This window comes from Eurytemora carolleeae, unplaced genomic scaffold, assembly GCF_000591075.1.
Source record: "Eurytemora carolleeae unplaced genomic scaffold, Eaff_2.0 scaffold128, whole genome shotgun sequence".
NCBI lineage: Eukaryota > Metazoa > Arthropoda > Copepoda > Calanoida > Temoridae > Eurytemora > Eurytemora carolleeae.
Genome location: NW_019396173.1, coordinates 350334 through 367041, shown reverse-complemented (window position 1 = coordinate 367041; position 16708 = coordinate 350334). Strand labels below are relative to the sequence as shown.

At 32.5% G+C, this 16708-nt stretch overlaps 1 protein-coding gene across 2 annotated transcripts; it reads right to left on the bottom strand.

Moving 5' to 3' along the window:
• Positions 1 to 4018: 4018 nt before the first annotated feature.
• On the bottom strand, positions 4019 to 14309 carry LOC111697148 (BUD13 homolog). 2 transcript variants are annotated; one of them, XM_023467043.1, is made up of 8 exons: positions 14158 to 14309; positions 10187 to 10352; positions 8710 to 8819; positions 8164 to 8291; positions 7488 to 7578; positions 6063 to 6184; positions 4643 to 4774; positions 4019 to 4464 (listed from the first exon to the last, which is right to left on the bottom strand). In XM_023467043.1, exons 1-8 carry the CDS (start codon positions 14191 to 14193, stop codon positions 4086 to 4088), a joined length of 1164 nt encoding a protein of 387 aa, XP_023322811.1. In that variant the 5' UTR covers positions 14194 to 14309; the 3' UTR covers positions 4019 to 4085. The 2 variants fall into 2 exon arrangements, with proteins under 2 accessions (XP_023322811.1, XP_023322812.1); XM_023467044.1 differs by lacking the exons at positions 10187 to 10352; positions 14158 to 14309 and adding an exon at positions 10089 to 10180.
• Positions 14310 to 16708: the final 2399 nt, after the last annotated feature.

Below are 16708 nucleotides of genomic sequence, written 5' to 3'. Positions count from 1 at the left end.
TGACTCCCAGTTCCGTGGTGATGTCCCAGTTGACTCCCAGTTCCGTGGTGATGTCCCAGATGTCTCCCTATCCTTACTCTAACCCTGATTCTGAGCCTGAAGCTGAACCTGAAACTGAACCTCATCCTCACCCTGAACCTGAACCTAATCCTGTGCCTGTTCCCGAGCCTAAACGAAGACCTACAAAGGCGGAACTAGATTTAGAATTGAGGGAAATTATGAAAATGATGCAAATGTAATGCTATATCTTGTAATGTAATGTAAACCTGTTTAAATCTTTAAATGGATTAGCATAAAATAAATATTTAGATCTCAAAAAGATATTAAATTTTAATCCATAATTGTTTTAAAGTTTTTAACATTTTCAAGATACACAAAAAACCGCTGAATGTTAATGGTATTCTTGTTTCTTAGCACAAAGGGGTGTCTAGAAATTATTTCTTATTGTAAAATCATTAGATAAGATTAGATATTTAATGTTCTTCCAACTTCCTAAAAACTCTCAAATATCTGTTATAATACATAATTAAATTAAACTAGTTCTGGGCGCCCCTCCTTTTCTTTATAGCAAATTTAGTCTTTAAATATTGCTCTTCAAGAGCCGTTTTTTCTTCCTAATTATCCTGTTTAAATTGGTGCATTTAAAAAAAAATGTTGATATTTTTTTCTGCGTCAAATTTTTGAAATTCTCTGGGGTCTTGTGAGTTGCCATTAAAAAAAACTTGGTCCTGATCTGTTACAATCAGACATACACACAATTACAGACAACCAAAGTTCATATCAAGAAGTTAACTTTGCATTATTTAGAAATAGGAAAGGAATTGAGTCTTTGTAACAAACTCTAATTTTTCTAATCCCTTTATCATAGCAATATACAATGTCGTTTGCCTTAGATATTTCAAACTTTAAATTCTTTTACAGCAAATTATTAAAAAATGAAATATTAATGGTCAACACCACCAGGTTTTAGACATATAAAATTTAGCGTTATTGGTTTAAGCATATTTGAGCTTATCGAGTAGTGTGACCATTTATTTGTAGAGTATCATTCTCTTTTATCTGATCAAGTAAGAATTAGATATCCATGATTAAAATTTTGAAAACTAATTATTTTTTGAAAAGTTATACAATCTATTCTCCTTTCTCAATGCAATAGTAAAAGTTCTAAGTTTTAAGTTCTACAGGTTGTGTCAGAAAATATACTACTGTCCGAAAAACAAATGAACGATTACGATTGTCTAGTATTTCGTGGATTTCTACAGCAAAAAATCAGCTGAAGCACTTTTTAATTGAAGAATCATTAGGAAACAATTTCCGTTTGAAATGCAGAAATAACATTTTTTAAATATCTGTCTTAAATTATTTGTAAAAAAATATTATTAAATATTATGAACACAATTTTTTTATTTTTCTGTGACACCCTGTGTAAACTTTGTTTTGCTCCAAGGTTAAACTTATTCCAATATTTCTTCAGGTTTAGTTCAGGGATTTCCCAAGAGATATTCAACCAACCAAAACAATACAGAATATTCCTTAGGGTTAGATATATTTAAAGAGAAGGATGACGAAATTTTAAGCAACGCCTCATATTTAGAGTTGCATATTCGATTCACAATGGTATCTTTTCAGTGTTGAGTTTCAACAATTTCCTTCATTATTCGTCTTAACTGCAGAAACCCCGAAGCCAATTTTACAGAAAACCCACAATCGATAATTGTAAATTGTCAGGTAGCAAAGAAAGAATAACATTAACAAAATCTATATTTATAGAAAGTTGTTTATTAAATCTATTTCCACAAAAACCTCTAATATTGCGCATAATTAGGATAGTTTATATATTCGATCCCGCTAATTTTACAATTCTACAGTTTACTGGAAAACTACTCCACTGCGATTTCGGTCTCTTCTTTAGAAATGTAATATTTGATTTCACTAGACACAAGTAAGGATTGTAAAGAAAATTTTGTTGTTGGGATTTTACCATAGAGAATAGAATATATATTAGAGGGGAATTTACTCGATAAAAGTATAAAACGGCCATTTTGTTGTACTGTTTCCATACTGCAGGTGTACTTAACATATTTGTGCTATATAACCTTTTGGGCCCTGGAACATCATTTTATAGAAAATCTAAAATTAATATTAAAAGAAAGCCAAATTATGAAATAGGCTGGTTTTATCATTGACCAATGATCATTTCACATAGACTCCATGCCTTTCACTTTACTAACGATGATTTTCCGTTATAACTATAAATTAAATGATGTTTTTTATTCACCTAATTCATTTTATAAAGTTTATTTAACAGCTTAAAAAAATTCGAAATTGAAATGGATAGTCTAGGGAACATACTGTATTAATGAACTCTACTGCATATAATTTGTGAACATTTACATGATTTGTACACTTTGAACTCCCTTTCAGGCTGAAAGGGACTGAAAAAATTCATACCGAGAGATTGTCTAAATTCCCCTCTAATATATATTCTATTCTCTATGGATTTAACCCAGACTCGTAGATATTAAAGATGCTAGGTAGATTGATTGATTGATTGTCCAGTCAATGAACTCTACTGTCTGCTAACCAATGACCAATGACTATAACACTATTCAGTATTCAACCTTCAATTGCATTTAAATAATATTATTATAATAGATAAGCTGTCCTAGAGTATAGGTTAGAGATGATATATGTACTGCCAGACCTTAGAGTAGTACTTATGGATAGAGCAAGTATAAATACAGTTCTGAAAATATGTAAGAGAGACAAGTTCCCCGTTTATAATATATAAATTTGTAATCAAAGAACAACATTTATTCTTTATAATTTTATTTTACTTTACCATAAATGTAAAATTATATGATGTCATGAATTCATTTGCGTACATTATTCCTCTATTTACTATACCACTCTAAGGATGGTTTACTCTATATACGCATAATATACGCAATATATAAGGTTGGGTAACGCATTTCACAAATTATATATTCAATATCAACAATATAACAATAAGTATTGTTGCAAGATAGATATCTTGGGAAATACGAGGAATATGACGATAGAAAGATAGACAGATATAGATAGATAGATAGATAGATAGATAGATAGATAGATAGATAGATAGATAGATAGATAGATAGATAGATAGATAGATAGATAGATAGATAGACAGATAGATAGATAGATACTTTGTTAAAAATAGGTTTTAGTTAAAAATGACAACAACAAAAAACGGATAAGTTTAGTTCAATAATAAAGAAAAATTGCTGGATCTGCTCATATGACAAGCTTGGTTGATAGTTGAAACGTATACACAAGCAAGCTGAGAGTAGAATCATAATAATGTGTTAAGTCGTCTATTGAATTCCCTTTAAGGAGACTTTAAAATCACGATTTTCTGAATCCCTTATATATCATATACTCATTCTCTCGAATAAATATATTTAAAATCAATGAAAAAACAGTTATAAAAATGTTTGATTTAAAAAAACGAACCGAACACGTGCTACTTACTCTTAATTTCTAATTTTAGATGCAGTATATTTGATTTTGAACCCTTGATCACCATAATCAATTTTTCTACTTTTAGATTTTAGGATAAATCAATTTAAGCTATCCCTGCAGGGTGTGACCAAAACAGGATTCTAAAGAGGAATTAAATTAATTTTATAAAACACAAAATACTGAAACCATTTAATTTATTTGATAATATCAATTATATACAATAAAAAATGACGGACCTTTTAATTTACCTAGTTTTACGCTCTATTCAACAAAATAAGAAATTCAATAAATAATTCAGAGAAAAAAAGAAACGGAAATTTTGCCGAGTAGACTACAGTTTGTAAAGATATTTAACCCTCGTAAAAAGTGAGTCTTCAATTTATAACATTGCCCGAACTTCCGAAGCTTCTCAAAAAATTTAAAGATTTGTACAAACGTTTAAATCTGAACTACTTTAACCCTTGCACGGTACGTATAGATATGTTTTTATAAATGCTAAACTTGGTTGCCAAACTAGGGAAAACATTGCTTTTATCTTTATCAAAATTCACTTTATTTTACAAACTTGATTCATGGAACTTTTAAGAATCCTCTTCCTCTTTCACGGTATTGAGTTCAACAGCTGTTGAATCAGCTGATTTTTCGGCCTTTGAATTAGTTTCACTCGGTGGCTGAGGCGGCTTTTCAGCCTTGCCATTCACTTGCTTCTCAGGAGATTTTGAATTAGAGCGTCCATTAGGTTTCTCTTGTTTACGAGATCGATCAATTTTTGGTAGATTTCTGACCCCAGCTGTTTTACGTTGTGTACCTAGCTTTCGATCCATTTTCGTTGTTGGGCCATTTTCTGCTCCACGTTTAGATGGGGACTTAGATGTACCGTTCTCTGATCTAACTCTTCTAGTGGGAGAAATCGATGGGGATCTGTTTGAAGTCTTTCTTGTTGGTGATGGCGCATTTTTTCTAAAAATAATAAAAATTATATTTTTATATATTTTTGCCTGCTTTATTATAAAGCAATCGCATAAACTTATACTTTCCTAAAAAGTTGTAAAAATTTTTATCTAAGAGACTTTCATAACAAAAACGGAAAGTGCTTTGAGTTTGTTTAAAAATAAAAATTTAGAATAATATGAGCTACCTATTAAAAGTTGGTGATGTTGAAAGTTTTCTTGAAGGAGGTGGTGAATTAATAAGCTCAGAGTGTTTACGACTCATTGGGTAGGAACCAGACATCCATCCTCCAGGTGTTGAACTCTCTGTGCTCAATCCACTGTAAAATATATCATGTTTTAGCCTTCTACAAAAATTAAGTGGTATAAATTAAATAGTCTTTCAGAGCAAAGACCTTATAAAAGATTAACAAAGTTAAGCTCATTTGCCATTAATTTTCATCCACCGAACGAGTTATACTTGGATTATTCAAAGTTTCATTATGATTGGAACTTTTGAAAATAAAAAGAACCAAATAAATTAAAAATTGGTAAACCGAACTGAAAGTTCACTTTTTAATTTAAAACAGAGATTACATTTTTACTTTTTTTTAAATTTTTGAAATTAAATTTTAACAATTTTTTTTTAAAGAGCAGTGAAATTATTCTTTGGCTGTTCTATCTAGGGCTGGTCACGTTCCAACTTTTTCTAGCCGTTTCGTTAACGGTTAGTTCCAACTGTTAAAAAATAAAAATTTCAGTTAGTGGTTGATTTTAAAGGTAAGAACGTTAGTTACCGTTTATAGTTAACAATCTCAGTTTTATTAACGGCGTTAACAGAAAATGTTCAATAATTGTAATGGCTCAAGCCGTTAATGGTACTGTTATTACAAAATTAACGGCGTATACAGCACAAAGCGCTAAAAAAATTGTTAACGGCACAGTCATTTACGGTATATTAAAGTATTAACGGCATTAACGGCGAAAGAAATATCGTTAACGGTTTATAAACAAAGAAGACGACATTTACAGACAAAAATCTTTTTCGTTTTCATACCGAAACGATTGTTTTTCAAAAAAAGAAATCGTTAACATCCCTTACACTGAAATAGAAATTACTTAAAACCCGTAAATTATTGCTATTTTTCTTAAATGGATTAAAAATGTAGTAACATGTCCAATGCGTAAACTTCATCACAATTCACGATCCAAAGCACCACCAGCTCAATTATATATTTTATTTAATTTTGATGGAATTTATCACACCTAATATTTCCCGTTGTTGGGTGATTAAATGACTTTATCGCCCTACAACAGGGCGAAAAAGTAACTTTTTCACCCTGCTATCAAAAATTCAAATTTCATACCTAATTTGTCTCATTATAGGGTGTTAAAGTTACTTAATCACCCTACAATAGGGTGATTAAGTAACTTTATCGACATGCTTTTAGATAATTTAAGTAAAACTGAATAAAACTATATATGTAATTGAAATGGGTATGATGCGTGCGAAACAGTTTTTGCTGTGATTTTAATAATACCCATCACAATGACATAAATAGATATATTCTTATCTAATGTATATATTCAATTTAATTAAAATTTTAATTCTTTAGTTTTTATTTGGACCTGAAAGGAGCAGGGGGGGTCTCCTTGAGGTTTGACCCACTACCCGGAAGTCCAGGTAGAGGAACTCCTAGCTGTGCTCCATGCCGCTGTAGTTGATCAAGGGTTCGAACCAAACTTTTCACCTGGAAAGAGGGCAATAGCTAATGAGTAGTGCCGGGCAAAGTTCAATTAACAAATAGCAGATTTTTTAAATTTAACCTTTGTGGAAAAATGAAAATAATTGTTCAGGTTAAATTAAATGAAAATAACCGAATGTTTATAAAAAGTTCCGTAACAAAGTTTTTGAAAAAACATTAAGGGAATGTTGCCGTAATTTTTATTTCCATTTAAAAAGTAGCTTGTGCGATTCACAACGATGCATTTAATCCTAAATCTCATTAACGCGGGGGATGATCTCATCTTCAAATTTTTTTAATTTCCGAAAAAATCAACAAACCAAAATTTAAATTGATCTTTTTTTTGCTGAAATATTAATAATTTATTTTTCCTTTATCACTGCAGGAAAGTGTTTAAGTCCACTTGAATTTAGTCCTGCAGCCCCAGAAAGGGATGTTTTTAAGTGAACTTCCATTTAAAAACATCCCGATTCACAACGGTACCCTTGTAATTGTTGACCCTCTTTAAATAAGAATAAGGCTTACAGAAAATTTTGTTGCTAATGGTAAATCGCCTGTAAATTTAATAAGAGCCAATTACAACTTGATTTCTCCATTCATAACGGTAATTTAACTAATCTTTATCGAACAAGCTGAAAATATTCCTAATGTTCCACAAAAGTGGCAGCAATGAGTGTTTTCACTTTCATATTGTAAAGAAAAAGAGTTTTGTCAAGGTTGCACTATGTAAAAGTATAATAATGATTAGAACCATTCAATACATTTTCCTAACCACAGAAATAACTTTACAACAAACTATCTAAAGTAATAAGAGCAACCAGAAAACAAACAAAAAACAAAAAACGTGTAAATATATCAATTATAAAATCAAGAAAAATATGGAAACATTGCCGCCCCCCCCCCTCCTTCGTATTAATCAATCAATCAATATTGATTCTACATCAATAAGACGTAAGCGTACATTTTGTAATTGTAATGCCCGATTCACAACCGTACACTAAAAAGCTTTGTCTGATCAAGACTGAAAATAAATATCAATGTTTATAATTGATTGAGAAATATTTTTTTTTCATTTGTGGTCACAGTGATTCAAAGGTTGCCAGCTCTTACACTAAAATCGTTGAAAATTTTGCCGATAACTTCTTCAAAACAAATGCAAGCGGAAAAGGACCAAAATGAAAAGTTATCAATTTTATAATAGAGCAAAGATCTGTAAATATGGGGAAAATATGCAAACAGTCCCTTTACGCTCAACGTAGTTAAGACTTAGACCCCCTATTATTTTTCGTGAACATCCCCTATATCCTACCTCAGCTCTGTACATTTGAGCAAAATCTTCATAATGATGAAACTCTTTTCCTTCCTTATCCAGTCTATATTCTACATCTATTATATCCGACCTAAAACATTATATATTCATGATGCTTCTTGTCCAGTCTATATTCTACATCTATTATATCCGACCTAAAACATTATATATTCATGCTGCTTCTTATCCAGTCTATATTCTACATCTATTACATCTGACCTAAAACATTATTTATTCATGATGCTTCTTGTCTAGTCTATATTCTACATCTATTATATCTGACCTAAAACAAGATTGTTTATTTAGTCATGATATATACTCCTTAATAACCAGCTAAAATTCTAGAACATGAAGTCGATATTAGAATTAAGTTATGACTTTAAATAGTCCATGAACATGTTGCACAGCAATTGTGCAGTTTAAACAGATTCCTTTCACTTAATACGTGATTTAACAAGGTAATTAAATATAGTAAGTAAACAGTAAACAAATAATTTTGTAACAAAAAGAAAAATGTAGGTGCATTTGTAAAATACGAATTTCCTCTTTTTGGACAACTTTGATTTATGTTGATTTTTTATGGTTATGGAAGGTTTTGTTTTGACACATTAAGATTATGTTTTTGCAGAGTCGTCTGAAATGAAAAAAATCACGAAATATGCTTGTCCTAATATACCTTAGATCATTTCTAGTTTTCTCTAACTGTGATACAAGACGTTTAAGTTCTGTTTCACTCAGCTTATCCCAGTCCAGGAGCATATCAGGGATAGGATTTATTTTATCATTCTGGATCTTCTGCTTTATCTAGATCAATTTCCATTATAAAGTTTCATAAAAAACTGGAGAGTTTATAATTTCCATTATAAAAATTCATAAAAAAAACTGGAGAGTTTATAATTTCCATTGTAAAGTTTCATAAAAAAACTAGAGTTTATAATTTCCATTATAAAGTTTAATAAAAAAACTAGAGTTTATAATTTCCATTATAAAGTTTATTAAAAAAACTAGAGTTTATAATTTCCATTGTAAAGTTTCATAAAAAAACTAGAGTTTATAATTTCCATTAAAAAGTTTCATATTAAAAGCTAAGACGAAGGTTTAAAATTCGCTGTTGTACATAGGGCATTCAACTGTTTATTCTGAACTTGAAATATCGTCAATAATCCTTGTAAGAAGTAACGATAAGTTTCTATTAAATCTGTCTATCTATTAAAAATTCTACCTCCTCTAGCTCATGTTCTAGCCATTTCTTTTGTTCAATCAGCTGAAGATTAATCTGCATTTGTCCATCATATTTCTGCTTTATCTCACTATCATCGGATTCAAAATTTCCTAAATATTAATACGATATCAAATAGTTTCAATTTTAATCCAGAAGGGTGACAGGATTCTGTTATTGTATTATTTTCTATCTATCATAAATTAAAAATAAAATATTTAAAAAATGATTAGTGTTTACTCGCCTCAAATCTAATTTCATAATGCCTATATATCTTAGTAACTAAATGGTGTAAAACTTTGATATTTTAACCCTATCCCTGCTGGGGTACTCGGAAACCAGGATATGCTGGGGGGGGGGCAATTTGACCCCCCCCCTCTAAATCCCATATGATACATGATTAGAAAGCTCTTGTGCTCTACTTTTAGAATCTGCAAAAAAAAATTAAATTTGCAAAAATTGAATTTTTTTATCGCAAAATCCAGTTATATAGTAAAAATGTTTGCAAAATAAAAATTTGTCCAAAAAATGAAAAATTATACATTTTTGAAAAGCCCTTGACCATGCCATTTCAAATATGCAAAAAAATTTGCAAAATTTTAAATAACATGATTGTTAAAATTCCAGTGCTCCATCTAAAAGAGTTCCTATAGAGTATTGTCAGGGAGTAAGAAATAGAAGGGAGATACAACTGACGCTGTTCTCCATATGATTATACATGCTTTGCAAACGGGTACTCCATTTGTATAAGAAATATTCAGAATAGGTTATTGTATACGCGGTAATTGTTCATCAGACAAATATTTCTTTTTCAAATGAAGTACCGTCTGCAAAGCATATATGATCATATGGTAGGGCGAACCGCGTCAGTTATATCTCCCTATTAGTCCTTACTCCCTGGTTATTGTCCTTGACATCAGATTAGACAATTAGAGTTTAAAGCAAAAGTTTAGTTCTTTTCTGCAGAAATATACAATTTTTTTGCACAAACAGTTTTTTGATATGCCCCTATGCAAATTTTAAGTTTTTTTCTCATTATAGGAAACTGTTTTCTCAAGGTTAAAAAGTGCGCGAAGTCCACCCCAAAACTTGCTCTAACCGTTAAAAAACTCTTCTCTATATGACCTGAACACAACTAACCTTGTTTTTGTATTGAACACTGTTGTCCATGACCTGAACACAACTAACCTAGCTCTAGCTGTTGAACACTCTTCTCCATGACCTGAACACAACTAACCTTGTTTTTGTATTGAACACTGTTGTCCATGACCTGAACACAACTAACCTAGCTCTAGTTGTTGAACACTCTTCTCCATGACCTAAACACAACTAACCTTGTTCTTGTATTGAACACTCTTCTCCATGACTTAAACAGAACTCACCTTGTTCTAGTTGTTGAACACTCTTCTCCATGACCTGAACACAACTAACCTTGTTCTAGTTGTTGAACACTCTTCTCCATGACCTGAACACAACTAACCTTGTTCTAGTTGTTGAACACTCTTCTCCATGACTCGAACAGATCTCTCTAACTCCATATTTGTCCACTCCATGGTATCTCTAGCTCGTGTCTCCGCCTCTATCTCCGCCTTCATCCGAGCAATCTCCTTCTCAGCATCTGCCCCGGTATCTCCGCCAACCCCGACCTTGAATAATAAATTTTCTCGAATCTCAATTTGTAAACTAAACCCGAAGAACGCAGCCTAAAAAGATAAAAAAAGGCACTTCAAACTAGCCCCTAATCTCTATATCTTTGCAACTTGATAGTGTAAACCTTTAATATTTAAACCTTGTCTGTTTTATCAGCAGAATTCTTGATTGAAATATCACAGGTCTAAATCATCTGTTTGAAAACAAGTGGGATTAGAAAATACGAGTTTGTAATAAGTATGCAGCAATTCATTTAACAAACGCTATGTGAACAACAACGATATAATTTATATAAATAAATATTATGGAACCCAATATAAAGTTAAATATACACATTCTGATGCAAGCAATTGATTAGAATTTTGCCCACAAAAAAAACACTTAAAAAGTTAAGCTAGATATGCTCTTAATAATTCATTAATATGGGAATGCCAGATATAGTCATTGGTTCAAAGATCGTGAAAGGTTGGTGAACAAGCAAATTGTATTTATGACTGAACATATCAGGTTTCTCAGTTCAAGGTGTCCCAAAAATAAACTGTTTACAAGACATACAGTGTGTCCAACTAATCATGGGACACATCAAATTATTATGTTCGTTCGGATCCTCTAGAGACTCGATCTCAAAATATTAAATAAAATTTCTATGCAAAACTTTTTTTTCAAACAGTTGGAATTGGGCCATGTATTACAACTCCCCATATCTTAACCTGCTGAGAGAAGGGGGGCAATTTGACCCCCCCCCCTCAGTAGTTTTTTTTTTACATAACTCAAAAAGTATTGGTCTGAGGCTGTTGAAGTGTTCTGAATGATTACTTTTTCCTGTAACAAACTAAATCTTTGTTTTTACAAAGGATGTAATGTCAGGAAAGTTATTTCAGAAGTGTACACATCTTTTGTACTGCAGTGTACTGTCTCTGGGCGGTAATGTAAACACAAGACGGATGTCAAAAGCCTGACATGGGATCCATCTTTCACATAAATAATCGATGAAATATTCTGGTCATAGGAAACTATTAGGTGAATTATCAAAATTATCAAAATTTAATGCTTTTAACCTCCTCGGATACTAAACGAATACTGATGCATCTTTTCTTGTTAACAAATTCCGCCCAGAGTATACACGACCGCAATTAACTTTCCTTGCATTACACCCTTGGTTTTTACTCACTTTCAGTTGTCAGATTTCAATTTTGATTTATTTTTTTGGAAAGCCTATGACATAAGGAAATGAATCTCACAAGTTTAAAAAAAAATTTGCAAATTATTAGCATACACCATTACAACCGGCCCGTCAAAAGAAATTTGCACAGTTTTAGTTTTTCTTAATTATAATTTTTTAACAAAACTTTCAATTTTTGCAAATTTCCAATTTTGGCAGATTTTAAAAGTAAAGCATAAGAGCTTTCCAATGATGTATCACTTGTCATATTTAGACACACATGGGATTTAGAGGCCCCCCCCCCACACCCGCGTATCCTGGTTTTCAAGCACCCCAGAAGAGATAGGGTTAACTCTAAGGGCGAGGTCAAGGGAGGTTCCTACCTATATTATACAAAAACAGCATAACCAGGATAGGGTTAGTGGTGCTTGTAGCTATTTTTTCCGTATAAGAAAAGAAAAATATACCCTATCCGTATGTCAATAACATTAAAAGTAAAATTGAAAGCAATATGTCAGCTTTCTAGTTTTTGAATTAAATTGTTCTGATTCTAAGACTATATACAACTAGCCCAAATAGAAAGGCTCTGATAAAAAGTTCATTGAGAAGTCCATTTAGAACACATTTTTAATCATTGTAGCGACCAATAAAGGAACAAAATAAACGAACTGAGATATATATTGAAGTCTAAGTTACAACATGGGTTTAAGGTGCTATCAAATATAATAGGTTTGGTTGGTTGAGCTTCCGGACTGGAAGACGATATCTACGGATCTCCACAGGGGTCCCCCCAGCATTGAGGTGATGAAGTTTATGAGGAACTTGATGCTTATTTCGAACTTCTCTTCGAGGGTTCCGACGAAAAAGGAGAGGAGTAGACTGCTGAGGTGAGAATAGCACTTGCTTAGAGGTATTAGAGAGGTTGGAGTCAATGGAGCCAGATTCAATGGAGCCGAAATCAACGGAGCCGGAGTCAACGGAGCCGGAGTCAATGGAGCCGGAGTTGACGAAGCCGAAATCAACGGAGCCGGAGTCAATGGAGCCAGAGTCAACAGAGCCAGAGTCATTGGAGCCAGAGTCAACAGAGCCAGAGTCATTGGAGCCGGAGTCAAAGGAGCCGAAGTCAACGCAGCCAGAGTCAACAGAGCCGGCGTCAATGGAGTCGGAGTCAACAGAGCCAGAGTCATTGGAGCTGGAGTAAAAGGAGCCGGAGTCAACGGAGCCAGAGTCTACCGAGCCGTAGTCAATGGAGTCAGTGTCAATGGAGCTGGAGTAAATGGAGATGGAATCAACGGAGCCGGAGCCAATAGAAGTCGGGGAGGTTGTTGAGAGATTAAAGGTTGATCAGAGAAAACTGGTATAAGCCAGTCCACGAAAATGGAGTCAGGCTTGGAACCTATTTGAACGAGGAAGTACTTTGGATTCCGGGAGAGAACTAGGTAGGGTTCTCCGTACAGCAGAGAAAGCAGTGGTTTAGATGAATCTTCCCTGATGAAAACAGGAGAGCAGGAGGTTAGACTGGAAGGATTCTGGTCTGGTTTCAGAGCTTCAGAGCTTCAGAGGCGGAATCCTCTTTGGGAACACTCCAGAGACCAAGTAACACCAGGGGTAGATGATTGAACCAGTATGTTCCAGACAATCTAGCGCTCAGAGACACTTTGAGACCACAGTGGAACCTCTACACCAGGCCATTGGACTGTGGATGGAAAGATGTGGTTGGAGAGTGTATGATTCCAAGGAACCTGCAAAGATTAATCCAGATAGAGGTCGTGAACTGTGCTCACGGATGAAACTCCAAAGGTTGCGATCCAGGATTGAAATAAAACCTTGGCACATTCTTCTGCTGTTGTAGACTGGAGAAAAATTGCTTCCGGCTATCTACTTGTTCCATCAACGATGGTGAACATCTGATCCATATACCTCTGGAAGGTACATCTACTGTTCCTGAGGCCGAATGGCATCCTCAACCGCTCAAAAAGGCCGAAAGACGTAATTACTGCAGTCTAATGAATGTCTCCAGTAGACATTGGAACCTGGCGGGCTTTTAAAGAGAAAATACATTTTTGTCGGAAAATCCGAGGTTTAGAATAAATTCAGGGTTGTCTCGATAAAAAACATGTAAAACAACATTCATAACCTTATCTTTCTGAAAGACCTTGAAATTAATTGTCTTAAAACTCAAATTCTTTAGCGAAATTTTATTTCATAAACGATCGTTTTTTAAAAATACGATAGTTTTTAAAAACACTTGCTTTCAAAAACGATTTTTTTATTTTTAAAAAAACAAATCATTTTATAAAAACTATCGTTTTAGGTTTTTTTGAAAGTTCAAAACGAGTGGTTTGTTTTCAAAAACGATAAGTTTTTTTCTGAAAACGAAACGTTTGTTTTTAGAAAATAATTTAAACGAAACTAAAAAGATTCGTTTTTTTGATCGTTTTTTAAAACGATTAACAATCCTACATATATACAAAATTCGTTAATATGAAATTTGAGCTAAATTTGACGACGGTCTCAGACTTTCTTGTCCTCGATCTTGTGCAACAGTAGTTACATTATTCATAAAACTAAATTTTCGAATAATATAATGTTTTTTATGTTCATTTCATATTTAGTTATTTTATCAAATTTGTTTTTACCTTTGGCCCCGTACTCTTCTTTTTCTGTTTACTCATTTTTCTATTCTTTCAATTATCACTTTCATACACTGCACTACACAACTTTTCGAGTTTAAGTGTTTTACATTTTTTTCTGCAAGTCAGACTTCAGGAAACATTTATTTTTGAAAGGAGTTTTCTGAAATCAAGAAAAAAAAGGAAAAAATAAAAAAGGTTTCTATCTTTATTTTCCTTACTATATTTACTATAATTACTATCCTTGCACTTTTCCTTAAATATATTTACTATACTTAAATCCCTTCTTTTTGCAAACTGGAAAGTAAATATCAGATATATATATTTATATATTATAAAAGAAATAATTCCTGTGTGCTGAAAATTGGGAACATTTTTTGTGATCTTTAAAAATTCGTCATCCATACTAATACTACATTATATAGTTATCTTTTTTTAAAAATCAACTAAACAATATATATTTGAATTTGCTAGCCAATTCTCCCGAGTTAAAGCTTAAACCCAATTTTTCAAAATAACAATAAAATTTCATCTTAATAAATCCAGTTATAGAATAATAGAAATTGGATCCCTAATAACCAACTCAGATACCCTAGAACTGTAATATATCCCTGATATCCAACTCAGATACCCTAGAACTGAAATGTATCCCTGATATCCAACTAAGATACCCTAGAACTGTGATGTATCCCTGATATCCATCTAAGATACCTTAGAACTGTAATGTATCCCTGATATCCAACTAAGATACCCTAGAACTGAAATGTATCCCTGATATCCAACTAAGATACCCTAGAACTGAAATGTATCCCTGATATCCATCTAAGATACCCTAGAACTGAAATGTATCCCTGATATCCAACTCAGATACCCTAGAACTGAAATGTATCCCTGATATCCAACTAAGATACCCTAGAACTGTAATGTATCCCTGATATCCAACTAAGATACCCTAGAACTGAAATGTATCCCTACTAGATATTCCAGTAACCATGGATACCATGGATACTATACAACTAAACAACATTTACAGGGATTCATCGCATACAATATAGATTTACAATAAGTCAGCAAACTTTCAATAAATGCTCGAATTATAAAGTACAAAAACTAAATTTAAACTCATCTTTTTAATTTGTTGTCTTTTCACTTTGAGAATGTTTGATATCGGCGAATGAAATTTTGAGGTAATTTTTGATTGGAAGACGACATTTAAAGTATAGTCCATCCCTTTGAATTAGAGAATTAGAGATAAATCCCCCTCCGTTGCGCCATCTCCTTCTGCTAACTTAACAAGGGTAATCCCCCTTATAAATAGTAGAATAGATATAAAGAATACATGTATAAATAGTAGAATAGATATAAAGAATACTTGTATAAATAGTAGAATAGATATAAAGAATAAACCAATACAGATGTTGTCAATACCATTAATGGATTAGGTCTCTTACGATAAAAACAGAAAAACATACAGTTTGTTTTCAAACCAATTACACAGTACAGATCCTTATATAAGTAAATACGGGTTGATACATAGTACATCAAATAAAAATATCTATCTCAAACAGAACCGTGGAAAATATCCTTTTTTGAAGCACCGTACTGACTGTTGTAAGTTGTACACATTAGCGGGTAAAAAGGGACGGTACTTGACACCAAATGAATCAATTCCTTCTGCACTGCGTTTCAAGTTATTATGTAAATAGTTTGTTAACTTTTAAAGGGAACGGAAGAAAAATTTTGAAAAATATTGTTTTTATAAAAATTGTCTCTTATGATTAAAAACATTTAATAAAGAAGTTAACATTTGAATAATGATTTTTGCTAAATAGACCCAAAAACTCAAAAATATGTAAAACAGGTGTTTCAAGTTTTTGTGCAGATGACTTTAAAATACTTATATTTGACAGAAAACTATATTTTTTTCAGATAAAAACGACAAATATAAAAAGTTTTATTTATAAAAATTATATTTCAACCAAAAAAAAGTACACAAAAGGTTTCTTAATCCTCAATATGAAATCACATTCCTTCCTAGCCTCCTGACCTCCTGATGACCTCTAGTAGTCTCTTGTTCATGGAATTGGTTAAATTTTTTATTTGTTCTGGTCTATCACTAGCTTCAGCTGTCTATGCAACAGCCCACACCTCTCTCTGTAAGTTATAATGCCTACCAGAGTGGTAAACTTTAATCTTCAGAATGGCCTTCAAGTTCCTTATGGGATTTAAACATAGATAAATAAATAAACATAGATAGCTTATGTACGCAAAATCACCAAGAATTGTACAGTCCGCGAACTTATACTTCTAGGGGTCAAAGTGTACTTCAATAATAAGCGGGGTGGTTTGGTGTTTTAATGGATTTCATAATAGAGTGTAAATATCTCCGGGAATGTTGAACAACAAGAGAATGAGATCACCCAATATTTCACTGATCAATATATCATATTGACGAGAACTGAAGAAGGACATGAGAAGGACTAAACTAACTTAAATTTCTCTCTACAGAACTCATGTACACCGCAAGTACTCAATGACATAAGAACAGCCAATGTTC

What these genes read in the sequence shown, in the direction of transcription:
- LOC111697148 (XM_023467043.1), bottom strand. Translation starts at nt 14,193, where the DNA reads ATGAGTAAACAGAAAAAGAAGAGTACGGGGCCAAAG. An exon ending in TGTTCAACAACTAGAACAAG is followed by an intron (nt 8,820 to 10,186) that starts GTTAGTTGTGTT and finishes ATTAATATTTAG; the next exon opens with GAAATTTTGAATCCGATGAT. An exon ending in ACCCCCCCTGCTCCTTTCAG is followed by an intron (nt 4,775 to 6,062) that starts GTCCAAATAAAA and finishes TATATTTTACAG; the next exon opens with TGGATTGAGCACAGAGAGTT.